The following is a 22,856-nucleotide window of genomic DNA, read 5'->3' as shown; positions in this document are numbered from 1 at the left end:
AGAAAGGAAGTGGGCAGAACTTCAGGTAGAGGCCATGTGGGGCAGAACCATCTTGGCAGGCTAGGACAGTGGGACAGAGATGGCATGCAGGCTGCCTTGGACTCCAATGCTGCACTGTCATGGGGACAAGCTTCTCTTGAGATGTAATGCTCTGAACTCTCTCCAAAGTAGACCCAGGTATAAATATGGGTACAATAAACCACAGAGCCTAGGGCAGGCATTCCCAAACCTCGGCCCTCCAGATGTTTTGGATTACATTTCCCATCATCCCTGGCCACTGGACCTGTTAGCTAGGGGTCATGGGAGTTGTAGGCCAAAACATCTGGAGGGCCGCAGTTTGGGGATGCCTGGCCTAGGGCTTGCTGGTCGGAAGGTCGGCAGTTCGAATCCCCGTGGCGGAGTGAGCTCCCGTTATTCAGTCCCAGCTCCTGCCCACCTAGCAGTTCAAAAGCACACCAAAGTGCAAGTAGATAAATAGGTACCACTCTGTCGGGAAGGTAAACGGCATTTCCATGCACTGCTCTGGTTTGCCAGAAGCGGCTTAGTCATGCTGGCCACATGACCAGGAAGCTGTCTGCAGCCAAACGCCAGCTCCCTCGGCCTATAGAGTGAGATGAGCATGCAACCCCAGAGTCATCCACAACTGGACCTAACAGTCAGGGGTACCTTTACCTTTAAACCATATTTCTTAAATACACTAGTCTCTGCTGTACCTTGATTTCCCAACTGAAGCACTAACCTGGATGAGTGCCTAGTATCCCTGGAATCTCATGCAGAAATTCGGCAGAGATTGGAGTGGCATGTAACAATGTATTACACAAAAAGGTAACTTGAATTATATACAAGGAAACCTTTCTATAAACAAGCATGTTCTACAGTGAAGAAACGTGGGGGGGGGGGTAGTTCTGGGGCCTAAACTGCCACTTTTAATTGGTCTTTGGGCCTCTTGCTAAATGATGCTTATATATGTAATATATGAGCTTAAAGCTGCAATAAATCTATCTATGTCCTATCCTCAACTTGCGGCCCTCCAGATGTTTTGGCCTACAACTCCCATGATCCCTAGCTAAGAGAACCAGTGGTCAGGGATAATGGGAATTGTAGTCCAAAACATCTGGAGGGCCGAAGTTTGGGGATGCCTGATCTATGTAATCATTTGTAATATACTGTATGTATGTATGTAATGTAATACACACATATGGGTGTGTTGATGTCAGGGGACCACCAGGGGCCAGCGGAGAGTCCAGGAAGTCGGAACAAGAGGCTCTCCGATGCTGACAGAGCCCGGGATGTCAGCGCTGCGGAGCAGTCCACGGAAGGTGGTGCTGACCCTCAGGAAGCGAGGGAGACCCTTGAGGATGCTGAGAGTGCAAGGTTCCCAGAGGGAAGTTTCAGAGGGTTGGACCAGAGCGCTCAAGAAGGGGAGGTGCCAGAAGAGACAGCACCGGCTCCCCAGCTGAGCAGTTCTGGTGGGGAGGGTTCTACACCAGCCCCATCACCCCAACAGTGGGGAGGGAGGCGTGAAGAGAGGAGGAGGTTCAGGACACCAAGGGTGTTCTGTCGGCGAAAGTCCCAATGGCCGGTGCTTCCGAATTCTGGATCAGACTGAGGCAGTCATGGATTTTGATGCTCTGACCTGTACCTATGTATATAATAAAACTCTGTAAAAACCAGCCGCAGAGTTTGAGGTGCTTTACTCGTGAGGAAGCTACCAGCATCATTACAGTTTATGATTTCTCTCATTGACTAATTGATATACCTCTCTTTAAATTAACCCAGTTTCTAAAACACACATGAATTTCCTTCCCCCATCATCACTTTCCTCGCCATAATTATTTGCTTAGGAAAGGACTCACAAACTGCTAAAATGAGTTCTAATTATTAGCTGGACCACCCACCAGTTTTTGGATCCGCTAGATACCTTTTTCCTCTGCCAACTGACCCTCCTCTCTTTTACTTTCCTTCCTAATGTCTTGTCTTTGATTATACAGTATCCTTAAGGGCAGAGCCCTTTAATTCCTAATGACAATAGCAGCAACAACAAGTCACCCACCATGAGTAATTTTCATTCTAGTGGTTCCCACAGACACAAATTACACCAAAGGCCCTTAGAAACCTAGTCCAGGTTAACAAAGTTCAGTCTAAGAATGGGACAAGGCAAAAGAAGACTGGGGCAAAAAATATAGGGTGTTACATGTAAAGAAAACATAATTACCTGACAGTACTTACCATTCATTTCTGATGGCTCGGTAGCTGCAAGAGCTTGCGCTTCTTCCAAATCTCTCATATTTGATTCCAAGGTTGCACGCAAATGGCTTCCTTTTTCTGACAGCTTGTTAATCTCATTGTCTAAAAGCAACACATGACCATGAAATTCCCTGATATTAGAACATTGGCCCATCCAGTATTGCCAACTGTGACTAGTAGTGACTCTCCAGGATCTCAAATATGGGTCTTTCCCTGCCCTATCAGTAGCAATCAGTGGGCCATGGCAGCTTTGTGCACCTAGCTTCAAAACAGCAAATGTTGCTGCTACTTACTAAGAGGGAGGGGGAGGACTGAGGCACAGGGAACTTAATGCAGCACAGGCACATAGGGGCAGCAGGAGCATCTGAGGCTCTTGCGCCTTGCCCCTTCCCCTCTTGGTAAGCAGCAGTGACACTAGCCATTTTGAAGTCTAGTGTGCAGTGTCGCCCTGCCTACACCATCCCAGAAACTGCTACTACAAAGTATGCCACTATGTTTGAGTCATGTAATACCATTATTCACTGAATTTCATCTATACTAAAGTATTTCAAATTACTATATACATTATAGGATATACAGAGCCAGCATGAAGTAGTGGTTAAGAGCGGTGGACTCGTAATCTGGTGAACTGGGTTCGCTTCCCCGCTCCTCCACATGCAGCTGCTGGGTGACCTTGGGGTAGTCACACTTATCTGAAGTCTCTCAGCCTCACTCACCTCACAGTCGAAATATATTAAAAAATACAGTGGTACCTCTACTTACAAATAACTCTACTTACAAATGTTTCTACTTACGAATGGAACTCCATCCGCCATCTTGGATGCAGTTTAGATAGGATTTTTTCTACTTTTTAAGATAGGGTTGCTTCGACTTACGAATTTTTTCTCCCAATGCATTCCTATGGGATTCGACTTACAATTTTTTTCGACTTACAAATGTGCATTCGGAACGCATTAAATTCGTAAGTAGAGGTACCACTGTATAAAAAATTGTCCAGTAGCACCTTAGAGACCAACTAAGTTTGTTCTTGGTATAAGCTTTCATGTGCATGCACACTTCTTCAGATACACTGAAACAGAAGTCACCAAAGAAGTCACAGTGTTTGTTGTTGGGGGAGGAAGGGAAAGGAGATTGTTAGCTGCTTTGAGACTCCTTAAGGGGAGTAAAAGGAGGGATATCAAGTCCAAACTCCTCCTCCTCCTCCTCCTCTTCTTCTTCTCCATATTTGTAGCATGGTAATCTCATCTAATTTCATCTTCACCAGTAGATAGCAACTGGGTCCATTTTTGTTACAATTGCCTAATGTCAATGATCAAGAACCCTTTCCGGAGGATGAGAGAGGATTTACCCTCTCCAGTAAAGGATGTCCGCTTCGAACTCCAGGGAGGGTCTCTTTGCCAGGCAGAGGCACAACAGGGCTTTGCTGAGGCTAGTCAGGTGCTGTTCTCAAAATAAAGCCCTGGTTAGAAACCACCCAATATATCTATTTTTTATAATTTAGGTAACGTGTGTGTGTGTGTGTGTGTGTGTGTGTGTGTGGACTGCATTATGCAAGGAAGGAGATTTAACACTTTCCCACTAGTCCAGTAAAAAGAAGATTCAACAATCAGATTAGCATAAAACAAAAATGGTAGCAGTTGCCAGGACCGGCTCAATAAAAAAATAAAAAAATAGTAACAATACTCTCTTAAGTATCACTAACTGTTACTGGAACTGGCTGAAAATTAAGTCAATTGACATTGTAATATCTCAAGTTCTATGGGATCAAATTGGTTCCCCCCCCCCCTTCTGTAAGCTTTTCAAACATTTGATAGTCATTTATATCTTTTAAAAATAATTTTTATTTTTTATTTTGACAAAGTAATAAGAATAATAAATAAGAATAAAAATGTGCACCCCACTCCCGAGACCATTCCATTGTAACTATCCAACCTTTATATCTCACCCATATCTCAATGATGTTTCTCAATAAGGGATTTTCAATATTCTGCCACCATTGCCTATTTGGTTTAATAAAAAATATATTCAACAACTTCTCCCTCATTTCCTGTGTATCACTCTCTAACCATTCTAATGCTCCTTGTTCTGTTATCCCATCTATGATATATCTTAACTGGTTTGCTATAAAATATAACTTTATGTTGGGGAGACCCAGTCCACCTGTTTTCTGGGGTTTATACTATCTTCGATTATTAATTCTAGGTTTCTTATCCCCATTACAAAATTCATTAATCATACTTTGCCAACCCTTTATTTCTGTCTCCGATACAGTCATACCTCTACTTATGTATCCCTCTGGATACGGAATCTTTGAGTTACAGCCACGGCAAACCTGGAAAGTGTATTCTTCCAGATTTCAATGCGTGCGCATGCACAGAAGTGCTCTGCACGCCTTGCGCATGTGCAGAAGCGCTCAATCTTGCCACGTGCGTGCGCAGAAGCACGTCTCTATTTACGTAATTTTCAGGGTGTGAACAGACCTCCAGAACAAATTAAGTTCGTATCCAGAGGGTATACTGTATCTTAATTGGTAGCTTTCTAAAGAAAAAAATAATTCTAGACAAAATTTTCATTTTAATTATTGCTATTGTTCCAAACCATGAAAGCTTAATTTTCTTATATTCCTCCATCTTTTCCTTAATTTTCCTCTTTAACTTGTTAAAATTCTCATTTTAAATTTTCTAATTTTTTTGTTATATTTATTCCCAAGCACTTTATTACATTTCTTAATTTTATATCTATTTTTATTTCCTTAAAAAAATCATTTTTCATCTTCATCATAGTTAAATATCACCATCTCTGATTTGGAATATATATTTTTATTACCCAGACAACTTTTTAAAATACAGAGACTAAAACTTCATTATTTCTAAAACTAAGCTTGTAAATTGTCTTTGCTATATCAGCATTAACCTGTTGATGCCAACAATCTTCCAACACAGAGTCACATATGGCCCAAAACTTTGGGCACAAGACATAGTCAAATATTGCACCTCCATGCCAATGATAGCCAATGTGATAAGAAATAAACATGTAACTGAGAGTGTGCACCCCAAAATAAGGCTTGGCCAGCCAAAATGCTCGACATTGTTTGCATCCCTTAAAAAAGATTGGTGTGGCTGCACATTTAGGCCATCTTGTAGAGGACACTCTTCAAGAGGTGTGGTGTATGATCCTAGGTGGCCTAAAGCTTTTTGTGAGAACACACCCTAGCTATTTATTTATTTATTTATTTATTTATTTAGGAGCAATTATTAATTTAAGTTCACATGCTTAACAGTGTATTGCACCAAAACTGTTTCCCACATGCAATTTGATGTCTTCAATAGGCTTTTCCAACTGGATTAAAAGTTATTTATTAATCTAAATAGTAATAATTTTCATTTAGGAGATTTTTGAATATGTCTTAGAATCAATGTAATAGGTTTTGATACTCACCAATGTCTTGTTGCCTTGGTCTAACAGCTTCTGCTGGTTGAAGAACCATAAGATTTGAGTCCAGATTTGCAAGTAAGGCTCTTTTTTTGTCTGCCATCTCATTCATTTCTTCCTCTATGGAAGAAAGGAAGTTTTACAGCTTATTTAACCACAGTAATGAGAATATTCATGGATGTTGCTGAGTGGTGAGAGACTCTAGAAGTGCCAGCAATATCCAGGGTTCCAATTCTTTGGAATGAAGTTATTTATTAATATAAGTAATAGTAATTTTCATTTAGGAGATTTTTTAATATGTTTTAGAATCAAGGCAATAGGTTTTGATACTCACCAATGTCTTGTTGCCTTGGTCTAACAGCTTCTGCTGGTTGAAGAAGCTTAAGATTTGAGTCCAGATTTGCAAGTAAGGCTCTTTTTTTGTCTGCCATCTCATTCATTTCTTCCTCTATGGAAGAAAGGAAGTTTTACAGCTTATTTAACCACAGTAATGAGAATATTCATGGATGTTGCTGAGTGGTGAGAGACTCTAGAAGTGCCAGCAATATCCAGGGTTCCAATTCTTTGGAATGAAGTTATTTATTAATATAAGTAATAGTAATTTTCATTTAGGAGATTTTTTAATATGTTTTAGAATCAAGGCAATAGGTTTTGATACTCACCAATGTCTTGTTGCCTTGGTCTAACAGCTTCTGCTGGTTGAAGAAGCTTAAGATTTGAGTCCAGATTTGCAAGTAAGGCTCTTTTTTTGTCTGCCATCTCATTCATTTCTTCCTCTATGGAAGAAAGGAAGTTTTACAGCTTATTTAACCACAGTAATGAGAATATTCATGCATGTTGCTGAATGGTGACAGATATCCAGCAATATCCAGGGTTCCAATTCTTTGGAATGAAGCTATTGGAAACAGTGGTATCTAGGATATATAGTTTTATTTCCACATATATACAACCTGAGCATAAGATTGGACTCATGGCATCAACACTATAACAGATATTGCTTTCTCATTAGGCTTCTGAAGGGGGGACCCACAAAGGCATAGATTTGGTTCCAGCATACAAGTCAATCCGCTGCGCATTTCAAGCTCCTACCTTCAGATGAGACTAAAATAAAAACTAGTTCTTGGCCTATTATTCTCCTACCCCTAGGATGACAACCAGCCAGATGAGTGGGGAGGAAACTTACCCTCTCCTGAAAGCACCACCAGTCATTTGTCTCTATGGCAATACATGTGCTCTTGACCAACTCTATAGACATGTAAAAAAGGTGCTTACAGGTCCAGCTAGGGCCACTAACTTAACAAAAGAAACTGGGCAGCTCAGCAGTTCCTTCTACTGTAGATTACAATCTTATACGGTAGTTACAAGACCAAAGGCATGATTGGGTCCCACAAGCATCATCTAACCCTCCAATCCTATAACAATACTAAGCATTTTATGCATGCAAATTCTGGAGTCACCATTCTATCATTATATTCTTTCACTACTGAGCCATTACCCGGCCCAAGCTAAACATTTATTTGCTGTATGTAGCTTGTAGAATCTACCTGATAAGCCATCTTCAGAAACATGTGCTTGCTGTAGAAGCTGGAGAGTTGATACTACTTTTGACAGTAGCTGCCTTTTCTGTTCTGTTTGTTCTTCTTCTGGTTTACCTACATGTAGTAAAAGGTTTTGTGTAAAATAGGGAAAATGTTATCTCCACACTTCCAATTATTGTATTTTACTGGACTTACCAAACCTGCCCAAACAAAACACAGAATGCAATTTATATATTCTGGTTTATCACATCCTTGGAGGAGGGGGAAATGCAACCACTGCAATTTTAAAAAATGGGGCATTTAGCAAACATGACTGACATGTGGTATGTAGCCTAGGATGTCAGGTTGGTCAGACTTGTATTTTAGTATTGTTTGTATTTGTTAACACCCAAAGTACTGCATATAATAATAATAATAATAATTTTTATTTATGCCCCGCCCTTCCCAGTCAAGACCGGGCTCAGGGCGGCTAACAACAAATAATATCAACACAAATATAAAAGAAACAATTCAGTTAAAACAACAGAATAATACAATGTTAAAATTCAATTTTAAAATTAAAAATCTACGAATAAGATAAAACCATTATAAATAAAACCTTAAGGGAGGGTAACCGTGGGGTCAGACTGCGTCAGTCCGAAGGCCAAACGAAACAGCTCTGTCTTGCAGGCCCTACGAAAAGATGACAAATCCCGCAGGGCCCTAGTCTCCTGAGACAGAGCGTTCCACCAGGTCGGGGCCAGTACTGAGAAGGCCCTGGTCCTGGTCAAGGCCAGCCTAGCCACCTTGTGACTCGGGATCTCCAATATGTTATTATTTGTGGACCGTAATGTCCTCTGTGGGTCATACCGGGAGAGGCGGTCCCGTAGGTACGAGGGATCCTATGTGCATTATCAGGTCTTTTCCAGTTCCCTACCTTTCCCTCTGCAGCTTATTCTCCCTGATGAAAAATTGCTTTTGAAGGTAAAATTACCCCCTGGAGTAGCATTAATTTTACACACATTTAAAAGAAAAGAGAAAGAGATAGAGAAAGCCGTTTATATATCAATGTATTCTTTGAAAGCCTTTCACACACAATTACAAGTATGGCCAGTTGCAGGTCTGTCCACAAGGTTGGGGGGGGGACCCAAGGAGTGCCTACTGTTGGTAGCCCACCCTCATGAAAGTACCATTTTCTCATATGATGATTGCAGGATCCAGGTCAGTTCATATGCAAAGAGACAGTCCTTGAGGTACTGCGCTCCTGAGCCATTTAAGGCTTTATAGGTCAAAACCTATACCTCAAAGAGTGCCTCTCCCCAATGAATTGACCCAGACCAGGCATCCCCAAACTTCGGCCCTCCAGATGTTTTAGACTACAATTCCCATCATCCCTGACCACTGGTCCTCTTAGCTAGGGATCATGGGAGTTGTAGGCCAAAACATCTGGAGGGGCGCAGTTTGAGGATGCCTGACCCAGACTCTGCAATCATCATCTGAGGTCCTTCTATGTGTGCCTCCTCCACAAGAGGTCCTGAACGCGGCAACTCGAGAATGAGCCTTTTCTGGAGTGACTCTCTGCTTGTGGAATGCTCTCCCCAAGGACGTTCACCTGGTGCAATTGTTATATAACTTTAGGTGCCAGGTAAAAAGTTTTCTCCATCAACTGGCCTTTGACTAATTAATCTATGGCCTTTTAAACAGGGGGCAGGGGTTATTGTTTCTGTTTGTCATTATGGTATATATTTTTGTGTTTTTTCTATTATAACCTCCCCTATGATCTTTGGATGAAGGGCAGTAGAGAAATTAATTTGTTGCTGTTGTTATAAATTCAATAAATAATAAATAATAAAATAATAATTGTTGTTATTAACTGTGTTTTTTAAAAAAAACATTGTTAAAAAGTGGGTTTGTTGCACTGCTGTGACAGAGAGCTTTAATCCACTTAATTGTGCAAACCAAAACATCCAGTATACAATTACACCCCTCCCACACTGTCAATCAATCATTAGCTCCTTACATTACTGGGTTTCCACTTACCAAGTGGCTGGAGTCCATCTGGAGGTATCAGCTGATTTAGTAACTGAAGTCTTTGTTCATCTGATAATAATTCTATTTTGTTGGCAAAAGCAAATTACAGAATAATTAGGAAATATGGCAGAATGAAGTACTACTGCTGTTGTCATGGGCTAATTATATAATTATAAAACAAGTCTTAGAAAACAGGCATTCTTAACCCTTCCTGTACCAGTTGCTATGGTAGTGACATCCAAATCTGTTGCAAATAAAACAGAGGCAATTACAGAAGGCTATACTATCTACAGTTTGTAGGGAGAAATATGTAAAAAGCTTGCTTTATTTACATTATATTTGTACATTACTGAATCTTGCAACGTAATTTTTTCTAATGTAATCTCTCTTTACAATAATAGTATAGCTTGATGAACACCTGTTTGATTCCATGGTGCCTCCCAGGCAGATAAAAGCAGTGCCTGTCTGAAGCATTGTGAAGACTACTACTCTTCAAAGTGGTTATTCAGGGAAGCTGGCTCTACAGCAATGAGAGGGATGTTACCATTGCTATGAGTGGGTTGGGGCCATTTGGCACTGGGCACTGAAAGGGATATCCTCCATTTTTGTGTGCCCTAGATGTAACATCTTCTGAGGAATCCAGCAACAGTCTTGGGCTGGGGCTGTCACCTTCCCATAGCATGGGGAACGAGCTCTTCCTGACCCCTACTGCTGCCTAATGCTGAGCAAAAGGAAAGACAGGATACACAAGAAAATGTACAGCTATTAAGAAAGTGGAGGGGAACTGGGACACACACACACACACACGAGATAGAAACTAAATCCCTGGTGTCTGAAGCTAGGCAAAACCAGAACTAGAAGGGGGGCCTTCCACACCACTAAACTGTGAACTATGGCCTTGCCTACTAGAGTGGATGGGGAAAATAACCCAGCTATGGATGTTGTCCTTTACTTTAGGAGTACACAACTATTAAAAAAAAATACACCAAACATTATCAAATGTTCAGCCATATCAGGGCCACATTCTAATCCTAGGGCAGCCAATGTGGTGCATCCTCCTTTCAATCCACCCAAGACCCCTGTGTGTGGTTTTTTTTAAAAAAACCTGAAACTATATTATCTTGTTTATTGTTTGGTTAGGAGGTGGGGGATTCGGGTTTTTTTGTTTTGTTTTTTGCAAGGTGTTGCCTTTTATTTTGTCTGTGGTTTGTTTGCTTGGAGAACACGTGAGCATTGCCAATTTTCCTTCTGTGAAATTTGTATGTTGAGATGCCTACAACAATTTCTTACGTTTCCAAATGCACTCCTGGGCCCTCCAAAACTTGGAACCACAGGTCTAATTTCAGGGTGCCGTGTGCAGGTGAAAGAATGTAATGTACCTGATGCCTTCTGACTCCCACTTAATCCTTTAGATATAGCCCAATAAAGTTGCAGGCCTCCAGTGATGTCTACAAGCCTGAATCTACAGCCTGATTCTGTACAAGCACATATTGTACCCTTAAATTCTCAGGAATCTGAATGTACTTACCCATGCCTTTGCCAGGCTCTAGCAAAAGTTTGGCTAAAGTTTCTGCTTCAGGAACTCCTTTCAGCTCTGCCAAATTGTTTGCAAGCTGATCCATCTTTTTATTAATCAAATTCTTAGTTCCAGCCTCTATAAAGTAAAACAAAGGGGTTTTGTTGTTGTGTATGTAAGGGCAAGGAGAAATATTGGCAATATTATGTCTCTACAGGGCAGGAACAGTTACAGTTTCTAATAAAACAGTGTTTCCCATGCATTCAGAAACATAAGGGGTTGTATTCAGCATAGTTTGCCTGGCAGTATTATCTCCCCTCTCCTCACACACTGTTCTGGGGGTTCTCCTAACCTCCAGAGCAGATTCAAAGAGGGTGCAAATGAAGGAGGGGAGAAGTTTCATTGTCCTGCAGAATCTCATTTAAAAGGGGGGTTTAAAAAATCATTATTTTATTCCACTCTTCAGCTAAAAAGATTCCCTGAGTGTTTTATATAGGAGCTGCAGTATAAGTAGTCTGTAAATGTACACATGATCTAAAAGACATGACTGCAGAGGAAGAGGACAGGAAAATAAACTGAGGCACCACTTGTATAAAGTTACAAAAGTCTAAATGGAATAAATAACAAATGAAACACTAAGATCCTGTTTACACTGGAACTAGCACAGTAGAATTTATCTCTGAGTAAACATGCCTAGGTTTGAGCTGTAGAACAGCTATGTACCATCCTGGGATATATACTATGATGGGTGGTATAAAATGTCATATATAAATTAAACTTTATAAAAACTTATTTAGGAAAGTCTGTACCGAAATATTTTTTCTACACCAATTCTCCTGTTCTCCAAAAAATCCGTATACAATGTTATTGCATGCCTTAACCATTATTATTTTTAATTACAGAAGAGAAGAATTACCTTCAATACCTGAAGAATCTATGTCCGTTTGTGGGATTTCTTTTTGTAAAGTGGAAGCCTATGGAAAACAGTGGGGGGGAAATAGAAAGGAGAAAACATCCCATTGTTCAGCTTTCTTGGAATGCCTCTGAGATAAGTTAATTTTATGAGAAGGAATTGTTGTCACATCTGTTTCAGAGAGCACTCTCAGTTTGGGTAGGGTTGCCATACATCCAGGAAAACCTGGACATGTACTCTTTTTGGAGGCCAACATGCCCACCCGGGCAGATTTTTACATTTAAAAGGAAATGCTCAGGTGGGGGGGGGGTTGGCTCTGGTTTGGGTGGCTTGGGTGCAGGCTGCTCTGCACGTCATGGCCACTGCCAGCCCAAGCTGGGAAAGAGGTTTGTGGGAGCCCCCACATACCTCTTTCCCCAGCTTGGGCTGGCAGCAGCTCAGGCTGTCCTCTTTTTTGCTCTTAATATATGGCAGCCCTATGTTTGGGTGTAACCAGTAGGTGAGTGTTGGGGTGAATTTTGAAGACTGGGCCACCTCCAGTGACTTCTAGTAAAGAATTTGACATCCCCTTTTTGCCAATGTCATTTCAACAGGTTACCAGGTCACATGACCAAGTTGAGAGGAATTTGCACACCTTTGGGGGGACTTACACCAACATAACTTACATCAACTGAGTCCTGGCTGAGCTGGAGTGAGGAACCTAACTCCAGCATAGTCCCAGCAGACCTAGATCCAAACTCTCTCATCCTGGAGGATCTTGGGTTTGGACTGGACTATTAGTGTCTCATTGCTAATTTACTCAACACTCACCAATTCATGTGCACTTTTCATTATGTGTTTAAATGTCAGGTGATATGAAAGTTTTCCTATAATTTCTAATCAGTCATCAGTATTTCACAGATTTAAGATCTTACCTGTTGTTTCAATTATCAAATAATAAACATGAATGTATTAACATTACATTAGTACACAGGCATTCTGAAATGCTAACGTAATATTCTCAGAACTATAATTAAATGTATTGTTTATATTCTAATATTTTATGTACATAGTAACAGTATCCGCTGCTCATATATAACTATTTTTACCAATATATGAATATAGCCAACTATATTAAATTATTTCAGAAAATAATGATACTACACCATGTCCTCTTTGATATAAAGTATTCTTCTCATTTGCTGTAGTAGCAGCTGTTTGTACCTGTTCTGGACTGATAGCTGCTGGTATCCTTTCAGTATCTCTCATAATAGTCTTAGGTTGAGCTGCATCTTCCATTTTGATTTCTGAAAGAAGCGATGAAGCTTCCTGCTCACTCGTGGGCAAACTTGTTGTCTCTTCTGGGACGTTAAGTTCAGGAGAGGTGGTTTTTCTTTTTTTTGAGTCAGGTGGAAGCACTTCCTCAGGAGACTTATCTAAGGTTTCTGACACAGTTTCTTCCACAACTTTTGTTAAAGCAGGCAACCGCTTTTCTTCAATTGGAGGTGATGGTGGGAGTTTTGAAACAGGACTGTCATATGTTTTTTTCTCCGCACTTTAAGATTTAAAACATAGGGATTGTCAGCTAAGAAAGCTTTAAAATAGCTGTTATATATTCCCGCCTGCCGCCGCCCAAATAAAGTTAAATGGAACCAGTAAACTTGTATGTCTTTGTCAACTATAGGCCTGGTACACATATCATGCTAAAGCAAACCTTGCCTTTGAGTGAATGTGCAGTGTCCTGGAAAGGAGTTTGCTGTCATTCTTCTCCTCCACAGTCCTTTTTTGCTGGCATGCCAAGCTAAGCCAAGATTTCGCTTAGCCAGTCATCCAAACAAAGGCTCATGGTTCAGCTCTGTCCAGACCAACCATTAGTTGTAACCAACAACAAACCTTGGTTACATCTGATGGTTAGTCTGGAGAGAAAGAGTTTAACTACAATTAACTATGAATGACAGGCCAAGCCAAACCTTACTTCGGCTCAGTGCAGTGTGGCAGCAAAAAAGACCAGGGTGTAGCAAAGTGGCTGCCAACTCCTTTCTTGCAGGCTACACATTTTCACATTCATGCTAAGCCAAGACTTGGCTTATTGCCATGTGAGAACAAGGGCACAGAGTTGTATATTGTGAGAGAATAAGCTGAAAAGCTAACAATGTTCTTAGTTTTAACAGCTGTATAATAAATAAATGTACAGGCACCTCCCCACTCACAGGTGTTTAGCACACATGTACAGTTTCCTGCAGGGGACACGGGTGGCGCTGTGGGTTAAACCACAGAACCTAGGGCTTGCCGATCAGAAGGTCGGCGGTTCGAATCCCCGCGACAGGGTGAGCTCCCATTGCTCGGTCCCTGCTCCTGCCAACCTAGCAGTTCGAAAGCACAAGTCAAAGTGCAAGTAGATAAATAGGTACCACTCTGGCAGGAAGGTAAACGGTGTTTCCATGCGCTGCTCTGGTTCGCCAGAAGCTGCTTAGTCATGCTGGCCACATGACCTGAAAGCTTTCTGCCGGCTCCCTCGGCCAGTAAAGCAAGATAAGCACCGCAACCCCAGAGTGGTCCGCGACTGGATCTAATGGTCAGGGGTCCCTTTACCTTTACCTTTTACAGTTTCCTGCACCAAAAGGAGGAGGAATGGAGTGGGACAGAGGCAGGACAAGACAGAGGCAGAACAGGATGGAAAATACTTGTGCACATCCTATTGATGAACATGGCAACTGGGAACGGAACCCCCGTGTAAGCAAGAATTCCCCTGCACTATATTTGCTCTAAGGGACGTGGGTGGCGCTGTGATCTAAACCACACAGCCTAGGGCTTGCCAATCAGAAGTTCGGCGGTTCGAATACCCGCGACGGGGTGAGCTCCCATTACTCAGTCCCAGCTCCTGCCCACCTAGCAGTTCGAAAGCAAATCAAGTGCAAGTAGATAAATAGGTACCGCTCCGGTGGGAAGGTAAACGGTGTTTCTGGTTCACCAGAAGCGGCTTAGTCATGCTGACCACATGACCCGGAAGCTGTCTGTGGACCAACCCCGGCTCCCTCGGCCAGTAAAGCAAGATGAGCGCTGCAACCCGAGTTCACGACTTGACCTAACAGTCAGGGGTCCCTTTACCTTTACCTATATTTGCTCTACACATTATTTTATGCCCAATCTATATATATAATTGGTGGTCATTCCTTTCATTTAATGAAAGTGATTCAGTTCACAACAACAGTACTGTATTTATTCCAGTGGTGTTTGTATCTCCACTCAGCTCTATTAGCTATGTCACAGAGAATGTTACAGTGAAACTGTGGTGCAATACAAATTGGATACTGGAACTCGGGTAAATGTGATCTTTGAGCAAAATCGTTTATTATCTTTTTAACTGGCATGGTTATTTAAAAATGAAGGCAACAATCCCAGACAGAGATGTTGGTGAGTTGGAGATTATATCCTAAAATGAAGCCAATATCATTCCATTTGTGATCATAGGAAAACACAGAGCCAGTTCTAGGACCAGAAATGTGGCATGCTCTGGACTAAACTAAAAGACTGGATCTAGTAAGCAAGGCAAAAGGCCTGCACATTGATACATAATAGCTTGATTTCTTTGAGAGTATATGCAAGGTAGACACAGGGTATAAAATGTAAGTACCTGTAATAAAGCCAAATAAAGCAGTGGAATCCCTTGCAAAGTTCCTTAACAGATATTTAGACAAAAATTCAAATGGCTGGAGTTTTGAGAAAAAGTAGACAATCCCTCAAAAGCAGTTCATTATTTATGTACTAACAGAAGGAAGATGGGTCACTTGGTTTATGCCTGGAGCCAAATCAACTTTATAAGTACATTAGATGGGAACATTTCTCCCTCCCAATTAGCACATTTTAAAAAATGTAGCAAGAGCAAAATACTTCCCCACTTTAAATGCCAAAGCTGGATTCTGGCAATTACCACTGGACAATAGGAACTCATGTTTATACGCATCTAATATACATTTTGGGTACTACTGTTTCTCCAGTTTGCCATTTCAAATCAACTCTACCTCTCATTGATTGAGTTTATTTAGATGCCACCTTGTCACAGTGAGTTATGCCCAAAGCAGTTTACAACAATCAATCAAAAGTCAGAATACAGAGCATTAGGGGTTCCAGGTTCTGGTCTTGCTACACTTCAAGCAGCCTTAGGGACTTGGATTAAATACAGTTCAAAGGGGACACTCATCAGGCTAGATCAGGCATAGGCAAACTCGGCCCTCCAGATGTTTTGGGACTACAATTCCCATCATCCCTGACCACTGGTCCTGCTAGCTAGGGATCATGGGAACTGTAGGCCAAAAACATTTGGAGAGCCAAGTTTGCCTACGCCTGGGCTAAATGACTACGCTGACCCCTCTTCTTTCCTCCAGAGGCTACTACCGGTAACAGCAGCAAAAGTGAAATGCTGGGGAGGGCAACCTTCAGGGGAATGCAAGTCTTCTTTTCCAGCCTCCTGGAAGTTACCGGTACAACTGCTGGTGCAGATCTTTTTGCACTGTGATTGATCACAGGGCTATATAACACTTTCTTAATGGAATGTACTAGTATTATGATATATATATAAATGGCACTCTCATTTGTGGTAGTTCTATAGAGCAGCATAACGAATAGCTGCAAGTTCTTGAATGAGCACAGGCCACAGGACTAAAACTAAATAGCCATAAATGTATATTGATGAAAAGAAAAGACAAACATGAGAGAAGCAATTCCACAATCTTCTTATACTTTTTACCCATCCCATCATTTGGGGGAGGTTTCTTCTTTATAAATCAAATGTGACCATGTTGGATTTTCTTGGCAATTGGTCATTTAATTTAATAACACTATAGTCACTGCTTCCATTTGACTTGACAACGCTTACATCTCGCGCTAGGTCCTGGGCACCACTCAAGACTAGGCAGAGCCATAGCTGGGGGCGGGGTCTAGCCAGGGTTTCTGCCCCAGGTGAAGCCTCCAGGGGGGCATCATTGAGGTTCCCAGACTCCCAGCATGTCTGGGCTTCAGCCAGAAAGAAAGCTCCATCCTTCCCCTTTCCCATGAAGCTGAAGAAGGCGCACTTACAACACGATGTAGGGAGAGGGAGAGCTGGAAAATCTGGAGAGGCTGTATGGTGCTCCCTAGTGAAGCAGAAGATAGGATCCCCTGTGGGTTTGCTACTGTGTGAGAAAGAAATTCTGGAGGGGTGGAGGGAGGGGCAGGAAGCTGAGGAAGAATGTCAATTGGGCTAGATGACTCTTTTGGTCCCTTCCAACTCTACAATTCTATGATTCTATGACCCCTTCAGAACTTTTAATGAGGAAGAAGAAAAGGATTTTGAAGGACTTAATCAACCCAACAAAGTTGAAAATCAACAGCAGGCGAAGGATTTGAACTGTGTGCAGCCAGTGAGCAGGGCTACACAGGAACTATGGGTGATATTAGGGGCTCCTGACAAGAAGATCTGGAAGGATGCTTCCCAAGTGAGAGATGGGAAGCAAAATCCAGGAAATAAGCCAACCATTTGGGGGAGATAAACAGGGGAAATATCTGTATGGGAAATTAAAGAAAGGATGGCGGTGAGTATGGATTAAAGAATCAGTTAGACAGCAGTGCATGGTGAGGGAGGGGGTGGGCTGAATTGGATCAAAGCTGGTGTGGGGTGAGAAAATGGGTGAATGTATTAAGTGGACGGATTGAGACGGTCTGGAACTGGAAAGGTATTAATGGAACTTGTCTAGGCATCTGGAGAATTGGCAAGCAGGGGAAGGAGGGATGAAAAAAGTTTTTATCTGATGTTAAAAGGGATAGTGAAAATAGTAAAGGAAGGAATGGAGTACTTATGGGGGGGAATTATAGGCTAAAGGGATTAAAAATATGAAGTTAGTTATGAGATTAATGGTAAAAATTAGAATGCTATCAAGAATGATATTGAAATGTTCTCCTTTTTATTTTTTATTTTCTGTTTAAGTATGAATAGCTGTATTTGTGGGATTTAAATTAGACTCGGAGAGGGAGGGTCGAGGAAGTCGAAGTTATTAATAAGTCATAAGTATAAGATTTGTTTTCTATATATTTTTTCTTTTTCCCGTTTTCCTTTTTGTTTCTCTTTAATTTTTTTCTTTTTTAATTTTCTCTCATTTGTATGGTATTTTCTTGTGAATGTTAAGTGTGATCCTTATATGTATCAGAAAATCTTAATATTTTTTTTAAAAAAATGAACTTTTAATGAGTTTAAATAGCTAAACTTGAGTCATTTTACAGACTATACATGATCTACCCACAGGAAAGTAAGGAGTATGTGAGCATTTTCCGTGCCTGAGGCAGTTCCCTGACAAGCTCTGCATTAGGATTGTAATGGAAGGGCACTTTCTACTTTAGACTTGCAAAAAGCAGTTATTCACTATACATGGAACCTAAAATGACTTCAAAATTATCACTTCCTAAAATGAGTAATCAAATAAAAATAAAATTGAAAGGAATCTTGTTAAAGTTTACTTGGGAGTTAATTTACACGTCAAAACTCATTGAAAGGGTTTGCACAGAACCAAGAAGAGGGGTGGGTGACAAAAAGCCTCAAAGAGAGAGAGAAAAGCATTTTAAAAAGAAACCAGAGGGTCTTGGCTGATCTTATGGAAATGCAGTCTTTTAATGATCCTGTGGTCAAAAAAATCCAATTCAAAACCTGACCTCAAATAGACAATTGCTGCACAATTTGCTTTTACTGGAAGAGATGCTCATTTCCCCTTTGGTCATACAGTCAAAATACTTCTTAGGATTCCTTTGCATTCAAATAATATATTGCTACTTTTTATGCCCTTTACGAATACATTTGTTGAGGTGTTTGTTGGTATGTGCATGTACGCAAACACGCATCCAGGGATGGGGTGCCAAACTGGGTCTTTAACCCGGGTTCCGGGTCAATAACTCTTCTGGTTGTTTCCATGACTGTTCTAGGACACAGTCATTTATGGTATCTAGAAATTCTACCTTTTTGTCATGACTGGAACACATATGTAGCCAGTCTATGTGAGGGTAGTTGAAGTCACCCATTACAACATTTACTCTTTATAATGCTTCCTTGATTTGATTCCTCATCTCAATATCTCCCTGAGCATTTGGATGAGAGGGACAATAGCACATCCCTAGCACTGGATTCTTCATGGTGCCCAGTCCCACTGTTTAGGGAAGCTTTTAATATTTAATGCTGTATTGTTTTAATATTTGATTGGGAGCCACCCAGAGTGGCTGGGGAGACTCAGTCAGATGGGTGGGGTATAAATAATAAACTATATTATTATTATTATTACTATTACTACTACTACTACTACTACTACTACTACTACTACTACTACTACAGTATTATTATTCCACTACACACAAAATTCGGTGCAGGAGACTGCCCCTTTGGGGATTTTTATCTTGCTGGACTCAATGCTCTTTGACATACAGAGAAACACCACCTTCAATATGTATTTCCCTGTCTCTCCTATAGAGTTTATATCCAGAAAAAAATGTCCCATTTGGTCTCTCCATTCCACCAGGTTTCTGTTATGTCCACTGTATCAATGCCATCCTCTAAGATCAAGCAATCCAGTTCACCAGTCTTGGATCTGAGGCCTAGACAAAGTACTACTGTAACTTGTGATTGCCAGAGCAGAAGTTGCCCAATATTGTAAAACATCTGAGGGAATTCACCAAAAGTGGATGGATGAGTAGAGGATGGCTGCTGACTCTACAAAAAATAATAATACTCACATTGTCTATTAAGCCCAAAACTTCATCTCTCATCACCACTATCTGCCTTAATTTCCCCAGGCTCACCTCCCACAATAGTTACGGTAGTTCAGGCACTGAGATCTGCCTATATCTTCTGTCATGAAGACAGACGACACGAATTCATTCAGTTGTTCACAATCTCTTTATCCTCCTTTTGCACACCTATGACTCCCTGGTCATCCAAAGGCCCAAGTGCCTACCTAGGTGGTTTCCTGCTACCAATATACTTAAAGAACTTATTGTTGGTCTTGATGTTTTGAGCAAAGTGTTCCTCAAATTATTTTTAGCATCCCTTATAAACTTGTCAAAGTTTGTGTTCCTTTTTGTTGTCTTCATTTGGACAACACTTCCACTTTTGGAAAGAATCCTTCTTGTCTATACAGAGGTACCTCGGGTTACAAATGCTTCAGGTTACAAATGCTTCAGGTTACAGACTCCGCTAACCCAGAAATAGTACCTTGGGTTAAGAACTTTGCTTCATGATGAGAACAGAAATCGTGCTCCGGCGGCGCAGCAGCAGCAGAAGGCCCCATTAGCTAAAGTGGTGCTTCAGGTTAAGAACAGTTTCAGGTTAATAATAGACCTCTAGAACGAATTAAGTTCTTAACCAGAGGTACCACTGTAATACCTTCTTTGACTCTGCTCAATAACCATGCTGGCATCTTATTGGCCCTCGTGGTACCTTGACTGATCTGCAGTGTACACTACAGTTGTGCTTCTTATATTGTGTTTTTAAACAACTCCCAAGTGTTTTGCAGTGATTCGACCCTCTTGACTTTTCCTCTCAGCTTCCTTTTTACCAATCTCCTTATTTGGGGGAAGTTTCCTCCTTTGAAATCAGCCTGACCATGTTGGATTTTTTTAACAGTATAGGTGTATTTAATTTAATAGCATTATAGACACTGCTCCCAATTGGCGCAATGACACTTACATATCGCAGCAGGTTCTAGGTGCCACTCAAGATCAGACCCATGGTTACCTTGGAATTCATTTTCTGTTACCCTTTTGCAGTGCTTTTTTTATAAAAAAATGTTTAGGGGTACTCTCATTTTCCTACTCAGATTCATAAAATGTTTAGGGGTATGCATACCCCTGCGAACGCCCAGAAAAAAGCACTACCCATTTGTCTTCACAATCATGCTAAATGCTTTACACCTGACTTCTTTTATTCTGTATTGGAGTTACATAAGCCATTTGGGGCACTTAAATTTGAGGGATGTGGCCAATACATTCTTAAGTATGAATGAACCAACAGACGAAGACTAAAGGACAAGTGGCTAAAGTGGGAATCAAAACTTTTCTATTGGCGTTTTTCCTTGAAGTTTAATAAGATTGCAGAACATATTGAAGCTCAAACCGTCTTTTTTATTCAGCAGCAAGACCCAGCATCCTTGTTTTGGTTTTATTTCACTCCTCGTGGAATTTGGGGAAGGATTCTTCAAAGATTTTCAGGAATTCTTTTAAGACCTAAAGAGTAACCCGGGATTAATTTTAATAAAAAATTCTGCCAGTACTCTTAACAGTTATTTAGAATTCTTAAAAATTGTGTTAAAACTGAGAGTAGATTTGGATGAGCATTGTTTGCAAACCCTCCACCTTCCAAAAAGAATCCTATGTGTAATAATACTGATAACTCAGGATAACAGGCATGCACCTGATGAGATGAGCTGTAGTCCTCAACAGTTTATACCATGATAAATTAAAGGGGGGATTTTTACTTCCATAAACCAACATGGATACCTCTCTGGAAATTGTAACATTGTATATACTGGTACATTAATCTTATTATTCATGGTAGCAGCACAGGTTTACCTCATATGCATAAGGAAAATTATCCCTGTAAATATAACTGAATATTTGACTCCATCCTTTATCTCACTGTTTCGTAGTTCAGATTGACTTCATTCTTTTTTACCTTTGTAAGTAGTAAGCTGAACATCAAGGGCTGGGAACCTTAGGCCCAGGGGCTAAATGCAGACCTCCAAGTCTTTCTACCTTTCCTGAGGACTTTCCTGAGATCATGCCTCCTTCTAGGTCACACTTCTCAGTGGCCTTACTCCATGCTCTCCTCAACTGCTTTTGACTGGCTGAAATGTGTCCTTGAACTGTGATAACTGTGATAACTTTTTATTTTACATGTTTACAAGTTGCTTTTGCACTAATACTTTCCAAAGCAATAGATAATCGAAAGAACAAAAAAGTTAATACTACTTTTTAAAGAATGGTGGGCACATTAAAACACACATACAGAAACAACAGTCACAAGTAGGAGACTGAAATCAGAAAGGAATCATATAATAAAATCACAATAAAATCAATTGCTCAAAACAAAGCAGCAAGGATTCTACTAAAACTCAGTTAAAAGCTTGATAAATATAATGGAAACAACTTTGTACTGAAACAATAATAATCAAAGTACTTCCCAACTTTCTCAGGATGGTATTCCTAAAACAGAATAGCATCACTTAAATAATTCTCTCTCTTTGGAGAGAGGTCTCTGAATATATAATCTTAAATACTGAACAGGCTTACACCTTGGGCCTGAGCTATAAATCTGTTCACTAACTGCAACAGAAATGATCAACCCCACTTCTCAGAACCATTGAAACATCTACCAACAGTAACTAAGAACATAGTAAGAGCCTGCATAACCAGGCCAATGGCCCATCTAGTTCAGCATCCTGTTCTCATAATGGCCAACTTGATGCCTCTGGGAAGGCTGCAGCGGGACCCGAGTGCAAAAGCATTCTCCTCTCATTTAGTTTCCAGCAACTAGTATTCAGAAGGATGCTGCCTCCAACCACAGAGGTATAACACAGCAATTGTGGCTGGCAGCCAATAACAGTCTTATCTTTCATTGATTTATCTAATTTTCTTTTAAAGCAATGCAAGTTGGTGGACATCACCACCTCCAGTAGATGCTAATTCCATAGTTATGCACTGTGTGAAAGTATTTCCTTTTCCTGTCCTGAATCCTCCAAAATTGAGCTTCCATCTTAACAGCATTGAACTTCAGCTTATTTGCCCTGATCTAACCCTGGGCTCATATGCAACTGAGAAAGAGCGCTGGTTATGGGTAACATACTGACGGCATCACAATTCAAATCATCAGACTATTTGCCTCAGTAATTTCATATAGGTGTTAAACAGCATGGCAGATAAATAGAATCCCAATGAGTATCATAAGTACTGTACTATTATGCCATCTCCCTGAGCTCCCAAGGCATTCATTCCATGGAGGCAAGGGAGGGGAGCTGGTGCCTCCTAACTTCCAAATAAAAGGCTTCACCTGTTATCTATGTTAGTGTATTCTCATATTGGGAACTGCACAAAGTACACAAATCAGAAAAAAATCAGGAAAACTGCTTGAGGATTTTAAAACAATCAAGCAGCGTATAAATTTTATAAAATAAATTTATGCTAATTAACAGCGCTCGCCCGAAGCTCGGCA

The 22,856-nt window shown here is 40.8% G+C and overlaps 1 protein-coding gene across 1 annotated transcript in view; it reads right to left on the bottom strand.

Annotated features, from left to right (window-relative positions):
• CCDC7 (coiled-coil domain containing 7) overlaps positions 1 to 22,856 on the bottom strand; it is a 168,184-nt gene that overhangs the window by 98,182 nt on the left and 47,146 nt on the right. The window contains exons 16-22 of the mRNA XM_060281028.1: positions 12,860 to 13,190; positions 11,660 to 11,717; positions 10,756 to 10,881; positions 9,237 to 9,308; positions 7,224 to 7,331; positions 6,342 to 6,455; positions 2,230 to 2,349 (exon numbers count right to left, since the gene is read on the bottom strand). Coding sequence (XP_060137011.1) covers positions 2,230 to 2,349; positions 6,342 to 6,455; positions 7,224 to 7,331; positions 9,237 to 9,308; positions 10,756 to 10,881; positions 11,660 to 11,717; positions 12,860 to 13,190 — 929 coding nt within the window. The remainder of the gene's footprint in view (positions 1 to 2,229; positions 2,350 to 6,341; positions 6,456 to 7,223; positions 7,332 to 9,236; positions 9,309 to 10,755; positions 10,882 to 11,659; positions 11,718 to 12,859; positions 13,191 to 22,856) is intronic.

This window comes from Zootoca vivipara, chromosome 12 (assembly GCF_963506605.1).
Source record: "Zootoca vivipara chromosome 12, rZooViv1.1, whole genome shotgun sequence".
NCBI classification, from domain to species: Eukaryota; Metazoa; Chordata; class Lepidosauria; order Squamata; family Lacertidae; genus Zootoca; species Zootoca vivipara.
The sequence above is the reverse complement of the archived record's forward strand: the minus strand, read 5'-3'. Positions and strand labels throughout refer to the sequence as shown.